Consider the following 8,881-nt stretch of genomic DNA (forward strand, 5'->3'; position numbering starts at 1 on the left):
AAACCGTAATCCTGCAGATTTTTATGATTTTTTTTTTAATTATTATTACAGAAATGGGGTTTGAATACCAATTTTAGCAGTCCTCTGATGACCAAAAAGCAGAGGATATCTCGCCTGAACAGTCGAGTCCAGCCATCGTGCAGTAGCCACTTGCTTGCCTCCAGGGAGAGCACCACTGCTGCCCCTCCACCGCCGCAGCCTCCCTGCCGTCCGGCCGCCGCTGCTCCTGCTCCTCTGCCAAAGCCTCCCACACTCCTTCCCACTTCCAACCCTCCTCAAACTGCCAGCTTCCACTCCCCCAGCACCCCTGAGGGGCAAGGGACACAAGATCTGCCGGCGGACAGCTTCGGTCAAAACAGCAGTAGGATCTGGGGGCGCCAGCAACGAAAATACACCTTTCAGACTCCTTCAGTAATGCCAGCGCCTGCCATGGTGCAGGTGGAGCCTCCCAAGCCCGCAGACAAGAAGCACCAAAGTTCTGAGAAGGTAAAAGAGCATAATAAGGAGGACAAAAGCAAAATGCAGAACGCTGCAAGTGCGAGCAAGGAGGAGAAAGACTGTCAAAAAGAAGGAACTGCCAAGACGGAAACACTCGTCCATTTGGATTCAGGTCAAGGTATTAATATGCTGCTTTTCCTAACTGCTATATGGGTAACCCTGATGAAAAGGTGCCAGCAAAAACAGGGACTGGAAATGCAAATAGACCACTTGCTATATATTAAGTGCTTTGCTATTATCCCTGCTTTATGGTCATGAAGAATCAATATTTTTTTTCTGCCATTGCATTACATTGTAACTGTTAGTTTAAAGAAAACAAAAAAACCCCCAACCAAAAAACAAAACCCAGAAGCTGTTCTGCTGGAACCTTATCTAAAATTAGGTTCATTTTTAAGAATTCTCACTCTGTAGTACAAAAATCATTAGAACAAAGAAATATTGAATAGATTGCTGTTGGGCAGAAACTGGTTAACAGGAAGAGCAAGATACTAGAAAAACACAAGGAATAGATTTTTTTTTTTTTGCTTGATTTCCAGTAAACTGACAGTTCACTGAAAGTTACTCCACTTTTTACATCAGGAAGTTTTAAAGACTGCACGCTGAGGATAAAAACCTGTCACACATTTATTGCCTGCTAGTTTACTGAAACTGATCAGATGTAAATGTATTTCATCGTGTATCACAGCACAAGGTTCATCAAACTCTGCCTTTTCATGGAAAGTCTAAAACCTACCTAAATTGGTACGTGGTTTACTAGAGTTTTGGTTTGAACTGTGCTGTGACCCTCTCTCCATTTTAGCTGCAGAATTTATTACTTCAAAAGATGTAGGAATGGTGAACGCTTAAAATGGCATTGAAAAGCTAAACAGAAATGCACAAATAATACTTGATTTCTTAACACACACACACACACACAATAGGACAGAGTTCAGTTCCTTTGTTAAATCTGTGTGTTGTCTAATTTCAGAGGTTTGGCCCACAAATTAGAAGTCTGGTTTAGCCCTTTCCTATCATAGCCCAGAGGCATCTTCAGAGTGTGCAGGATGCCTCTTTGAAGTGTTGTGCTTGTAGAAAACAGTGCTTTGAGATGGTCTTTTCACATTTACCCTGGACATACTACACAGTGCCCACATGGCTTGGGATTGCTTTGAAAATATTTATGCTTGAATTTATAAACATGTGAGCATCTTTCTCCAGAAGCCAGTAACAAAAATCCAAGCAGCTAGGGAAGGAAAAACTTGTACTATGTTTCAAGTTGGTGCTTATGCTGAATCTTTCAAATGGACCAAGCCATGTCAATAAATGCACTTGAATTTTTGGAAATGAAATGCTCACAGCAAAACTGTTCACATAAGTTGTATTGTACATACTGTGATTATTAATATTACTGTTTGCATTTCTCTCAAATTTTGTTCCCACTTTTACACTTCTTTTTATAGTCCTGCTATACCACATAATAATTTTAATATTAAAAGCAAAAGAATTGAGTAGAACATCGCATGATAGCTTTTTTCTCCCCATGACTTAAAGCTCAGATGGCTCAGAGATTGGCAAGAATGGTTGCACTTTAGTAGAAATACTGTGTTTAAACAGTGGCAACGTAAGATAATAATGAATATAAGGGATTGTGTGTTTTTTAAGCTTGCCACAAAACCCAAAATGAAAAGCAGAGAGAGATTACCAAGATAGTGAGGGTTCCTTCCTGTTCCAGCTAACTTTTCCCTATGGTAGCTGGTTTTCTTATTTATCAAAAAGATAGGGGGCTCCTGAAATATTCCTTTAAAAAGAGGGATTAGAGATTAAGTGTACTGTGCTTTCATAATGCCATTTAAAAGAGCAAAAGAGCAATTTACAAGTGCAAATAACTTTCAAACCCAGTATTGCCACGCTAATGAGGAGCAAGTCTTTGTTGCAGGTTATTGAAGCCTGAACGCCAGTAACCCATATACAATGCTATTGACTTTCCTGCTTGGAAGACTGCTAAAATTAAATCTAACTTTGGATATCTGTAATTGGCAGGGAAAGAGGGATAAAAACATGGCATGTAAAGAACTTCAGCTTTCTACTCTATTTTTCACTGGAACCTGAATGCTGAGAGATAAATATGTGTATATGTATATATCAAGCTGTTGTCTTTTGTGCAGCTACTTCTGTTACTGCATAATTTGAATTGCTGTGCAGATGCCACGTCATGTCTTCAAATAAGAAAAGCTGACCTCAGGTTAATACTGCGGTAGTGCAGAACCTGTAGAATAAAGTAGCCATGCCTTCTTCCTAAACCCTGGTACTACCTACTGTGGAGAAGGTCGTGTGAGCCCTATTATTAACTTATAAAGCTTATTCCAAGTAATTTACTATGAGAATAAAACTCTAAAGGATTTTTTCAAGCCCATCAGGTTGGTATTGTTTGGCTATATTAAAAAAATCTGTTCATCGCAAGTGTCAAAATTCTGCTTTTCTGTAGGAGTTACAGAAACTTGCACTGCCTCCACAGAAGCTCCTTCATCAGCAAGTGAACAACCAGACTACTTCGTGTGAGTAAAATAACGATTAAGTGTCTTGCCACTTATTGAAGCAGTTGAAAAATCACCTATAAAAACTGTTAGCTACAAAAGGAAAATTTACCAAAATGTAATTTTAGAATAGTGACAAGTTCCTTTAAGTCACCCAGCTGCCTTATTCAAGTACCTGCAAGTTTTAAACTCTAAGGTTGTCCCTTAATTATTGTGGGGGAAAAGAATTTTTAATATACTTTAAAAGAAGACTTGAAACATTTAATTTCATTCTTCTTCAAGAACACAATAAAAAAGGAATATGAATGTGCACTGTTTTCTTTTTGGAGGTGAGGCAATACAGGAGGAAAGCCAAGTGCTAAAATACTGAATATGTAAATTTGAACATCTTTTCTGTGTTTTCACTGCTTAGTGCATCTAAGATGGAACGGTGGGGGGGAAGATAGCAGACTTTAAAGTCCAGCATTACCAAGCCTATATATGAGCTAACAGAAGTTAACCATCAATGTTATTTCTAAAGCTTTGATGTAAAATGGCCACTGACTAACTTGAAGCTACAGCAAAACATCTGATTTCACCATAGAATTGCAGACCAAAGAGCTAGAGAAAATAGAAAAACTTCAGTGCAGATTTTGAATTCTAGCTGCTTAGTTTTGACTACAAAGCAAGATAAAAATGCATTAAGCTTGCATTGAAATGCTGCATATCTACGACTGGCATATTGCAGTCTGTGAAATTACAGAAGGATTTCCCAGTAAGTTTAATTTTAGCTCCTAAACAAGTCACATATCAGATTAATATTCCCACAAGTTAAAATTTACCTGCTGTATAAAAAAAGGTTTTCATCTATGAGAAGTATTAAAGAACTTGCTTTAAAATTAAATAGCTTTAATAGCAGAATCATTTGGTTGCCTAAATACTTTAGAATATTAAAACTTTTCTAACAACAGGATTTTTCTTTACTGTTGTAAAACAGAGGAATAGCTTCTGCAAATGCCCAGTGTCTGGGCTTTTTCCCCACTGTTTTATTGGTGGCCTTTTTTTAAAAATGTGAAACTTGAAGGAGGCTGCAGTGGAGTAACTGGAATAACTTGGTCAGTGCAACCTGAATTCCTAATAAAATGCTTTGGGGGGGGGGGGGGGGATAGGCACGGTGGGGAGCAATGTAAAGCTCTTTCCTCTGTTGGAAGGATGAGTTTGAGAAGGTTTTGATGGGACCTTAGTGCTTGGAGCTGAAATGAGCGCCATGATAAGTAAAGCCAAGATGAGCCTGACACTACCTAGTAGTGCAATTGTGCAGCATCAGCCGCAGTAGTGGTGCTGAGCCCCCTTGTCATATTTGCAGTGCAGGAGGGGAAGGAGAAGTGTGTCTGTCTGTTAAAATGCTGCAAACTGCCAGGTTCACCAGCTTCTGTCAGAGGAATAACGTCAGCAAGGGAGGTCAGGCTTCCCTGTAGCACTTGAACTTTGGTGCATCTTCCATCTGCGTTAAAGTAGATGGCATGGTAGCGCCCTACATCATATTTAATAGAGTAGGTGATGCTCTGTGGAAAGACTGAAAGTAAGTCTGGCCCTGCAGGGAAGCAGTTTAGTGCTTCACATGTTAGGCTGAGAACTCAAACCTACATTTAATTCCCAGCCTCTGCTGGGTGAAAGTGGACAGATTCAGCTCTTTGCTGTCTGCTTCCTGATCAGCTAAGGAAAGTGATACTGAGGAGTAAAGTATATGGTTATTTGATGTAATCTAAAATTAAAGTGGGATGCCAATAGCCATTGCTAAAAGTTAAAAAAAAAACAAAACAAACCCCCAAAACACACACACAAAAAAAAACAAAAGAAAAAAGCCTTCATGCAAGGTTTCATACAGTTGGTTTAGTTCTGAGTGGGAGTAAGAACTCTAATGACAAATTCTCTGTGAAAGGAGCAACCTCTGGAACAATCTCACAGGTAACCTACTGGCCACGGTGTCTTGGAAAAAAATCAGGTCACACTGTTTCAGACACCTGCCTGATCGTTACAGAAAGACTGAAACCTGAGAGCACCTGCAATTTGATCCAGTTTAAAAGACTTTGATAGTTTATTCCAGCTTCTCTTACTGTCTCTAAGAGCTACATAATTCGTGAGTATAATCACAGCTTTAGCATAAAGGTACTTTCTATCTTAATATAAAGATTATGAGAGTAAAGGAAGTCCGGCTTTCTAAGCAAAGCTTATGCAAAAGCTAGAGGAAAAAAAACAGATTCACATTTCTCCCCACTTCTACTCATTTCTTCCCTCTCCACACACTTACATTGTGAGTGCTTTGCTGGTCTCTTGTCCTGTGCAGGACTCCTGCTGCGGGATGTAACTGTGCATAAGCCAGTACTCCACACTATTGCTACACAGGTATCTCCCAAAATGTTGAAGTCATCTTTAGTTTTCCTTTAAAAACCGTCTAATACTCCAATCAGGTGCATCTGGCCTGGGATACATCACCAGCAAAAGTTACCTGTGTTGGTACAGACTTTCAACTTGTTAAATTTTTACTGCTCATTAAAATTAATCTAAGGGTGGTTTGAAGGATTTGTCCCCATGTGGAGGTGCTGTATCATCCAAACAGAACCAGGTCTTTAGGCTATGAGGATGAGAAGTATTGGTGTGATGGCGGTGGGAAATTATATCTATTACTCGCATTGACACTTCATCTCAGATTTGTGTAATGAGCTTGTTAAATCCGTTCATGTTGATTTGAGGGAGAGAGGAATGAAGAAAGTTTCAATTGCATCGGTGGCTTTAAGCATTTGTGGGTTGCCCTCCTTAGGAAGTGATGTGATGGGCTTTTTTTTAGTTTCAGACTTCTCCACAATTTGTTTTTGCTGCTGTATTGCATATGCCTTAGTTGAATGGACAACAATGGAACTGGTGTTCACTGAAATAATCAAATTTTATCATTAACTATGCTTTGCTGTTAGGCATAAATGTAACCAAAAACCTAAGCTGTATCCAACTCCATAAATGCAGTCCCTTCCAAACATGTAATGAAAATGAATTTTCAAAAGTAAATATGGCTTAATTAACCTGTCCCTTCATAGAAAGAGATTATAATCTAGCAGTTTCTCTTCTTTCACTGAGGCTGATGCATTTATTGGTCATTCTATATTTGAATGATTGCTAATGTTTTCTAAGTATGCTACAATTTTTTTTGCTTCTGAATAAAGACTCTAAAAAGTAAAATATTAGCAAATAACTGTCACAAAAATATGGTAGATTTCTATAATTACCTAAATACATTCTCTTAGGGCACATGTGCTTACATGTAGAGGCAAAGTCAGTCATATAATTAACTGATTGGGTGTCTATGCTTGATATTCACTACAAAATGTCCTTGGTGTAAAATTGCATGTATGCTTATTTTTCCATTAGAAAATACGTAACTGTAGTCTCATATGAGCAACGCCAGAGTTACAAGAATGACTTCAATGCAGAGTATGATGAATACCGGAACTTGCATGCTCAGATAGAGAGTATCAACCAGAGATTCATGCAGTTTGATGCACAACGGAAGCTTCTTTCTCCAGGGTCCAAAGAATATCAGGTAAAGAAGGATAAAACTGTGAAGATTGCATTTCATCTCCCTCTTATACCTTCCAAAAGTCCACATTTTCAGCACAGGCAGACTCTTCAATATACTTGTCTGTTAAATCATATTGACATGGTTTTAAAAGACTTGCCAGGCTCAGTGTGTGAGACTGAATAATAGCTGGAATTACCAGACTGGCTCAGGCTTTGCTGACTGCCTCAGCATCCTGGCCAGGTGAGGCGGTGCAGTTACACAGATGGGGGAGAAGATTGGAAGTGCATGGAAACCAGCGGCTGTAATCCCAAAGCTTTCCTGACCCTCTATTTCTCATGATTTTATACGCTTAACTAAACCTACAGCCACAACTTACTCATCTTCCAGGTGGCTGATCCTAGCTATGATTTTAGCAGAGAAGGGTGTTAAAAACCTGATATTCTGGCTTTCCAGCCTGGACTTCTCTTATTTGGACATACAAATTCCACATGTTCAATATCAGAATTCTTTAATTCTGTGTGCATGCTGAGGATTTTTGGTTGGCTCTTATTTAGCTTTTGGCCAGATTGCAAATGTATTCGTGAGCAGAAGGAGTATTTTAAAATCCCTGGTATTGCTCAATTGGACAAAGGGAAACCTTGCAGAATTTACATACATGCTCAAACTCTGTGTGGGCTAGCTCTGATTTTTGAAGCATGGCAAAACCCTGCAAAAAGTTGTTCAGCCCTCAAACTCCACCTGTTTGAGCTGTCTGTGAATGCACAGCAGCATGAGCGACTTCTCAAAGGGAATCTTTGAACACATGCTCCTTTTGTTGCCTATTTACAGGTTTAATTGCAGATCTTGGGTGATGTGGGGAGGCGGGGGTTTATTTTTGCAATGCAGAAGAGTGGTGGCTCATGGATAAGAAAACATCTTGAGTAAAACTGAGTGTATTTTTAGAGTTTTACATAAATTTGAGTTTTCTGGTAGTAGTGAAATGTTCTTCATATCGTCTTTGTGGTTTTTTTTCTTGAAGGTCCTTCGTGAGGAAATCGTAGAAGAGTATCAAAAGGTAAATCAAATTTGTTGGAGGTGGTAATCACTGAGACTGGCTCAAAGCTGTCTGTAAGCAAAGGACACAAAATATTAAACTCTGCAGAAATGTTTTCATGCCCTAATTTTCTTTTTATCTTATCTTTACAGTGTAGCCCCACCTACTATCAAGACAAGAGTAGGTGTGAGTATCTCCACAGGAAGCTGTCTCATATTAAGAGACTAATAGGGGAATTTGACCAACAGCAAGCAGGGTCATGGCACTGATCTGCTTTGACCACAACATGTGAATGAACAGAAGTGTATTTATTTAAAACTTAAGTTTAGTTGCTGTAAGATTCTGAAAATTAGTATCAAACTTTTACGTTAGGAAGTTTCAGTATTAGCAGACTTAAGTTAACTACTTTTGTTGTTGATGTTGTTTATATGCATATTTGAAGCTGCTTTTTCTGGTCCTTTTTTTTCTTCAAGACTTATGTTGTCCATTGAAATAATTTTATCAGTAGGTACTGGGGACCCAGTACCTCTACTATGAACTTGTGCACATTTTAAGAAAATATTGTAGCAAATCAGAATGTTACTGGATAGATATAAGGCTGTTTTCTGACCTTTTTTGTTAATGAAAACTCTTTGCCTTAAGTGGTAGAAGGCTTAGAAATTTGCACAAAATATTAAAAAAAAAAAATCACATTGTTTTGGAGGGTTAAAGAGGCATGTATGTGTGCTGTATACAGCCCATTTTGTTACAACAGAAATTCACCCCTGCAACTTAAACCCCCCATTGCAGTGGTTGCCTTAAGGTGTTTGCTTGTGTATATTTAGTGTAGTTAAATTGTTAGCTACACTGCTTCCCACTTTGCTGTAGAACCTGGGAAGCACTACGTGGCCTACCAGTGTCTGGAAGTGTGTGCTTGTACTGTGTGTGTGTGCAGGAATGTGTGCATGTGAGCATGTGTGATGGGGAGAGAAAAAAAAAAAGCTGCTACTCTAAGTAGGCCAAATGCTCAGGTTAAAACAACTGACGAGCGTTGCTGTGGGTTTTTCCTAGAAAATTGCTACTTCTATTATGGAAGATGACAGCATTTCCATTTCAATAGTTTGTCAGCTTTAATAATATTGGGGAAATTGATACTTTACAAAAATGAAACAGATATATAGTTTTGGGGCAAGATTATAAAATTAAACATGTAAGTTACCTATTTATATACTACTATAAAGTATTTTTTGAAGAGAGATATGCACAGAAGCTATTGCCTACATGAAATATATATTTAAAGATTTT

General features: G+C 38.6%; 1 protein-coding gene across 1 annotated transcript in view; it reads left to right on the forward strand.

Moving 5' to 3' along the window:
* Positions 1-7,877, forward strand: part of ELL2 (elongation factor for RNA polymerase II 2) — a 48,226-nt gene extending 40,349 nt beyond the window's left edge. Inside the window, exons 8-12 of the mRNA XM_052777532.1 lie at positions 52-616; positions 2,963-3,032; positions 6,414-6,585; positions 7,583-7,638; positions 7,755-7,877. Of these exons, the coding sequence (XP_052633492.1) occupies positions 52-616; positions 2,963-3,032; positions 6,414-6,585; positions 7,583-7,638; positions 7,755-7,866 (975 nt within the window). The 3' untranslated portion in view covers positions 7,867-7,877. The remainder of the gene's footprint in view (positions 1-51; positions 617-2,962; positions 3,033-6,413; positions 6,586-7,582; positions 7,639-7,754) is intronic.
* Positions 7,878-8,881: the final 1,004 nt, after the last annotated feature.

Source organism: Harpia harpyja, chromosome Z (assembly GCF_026419915.1).
Source record: "Harpia harpyja isolate bHarHar1 chromosome Z, bHarHar1 primary haplotype, whole genome shotgun sequence".
NCBI lineage: Eukaryota > Metazoa > Chordata > Aves > Accipitriformes > Accipitridae > Harpia > Harpia harpyja.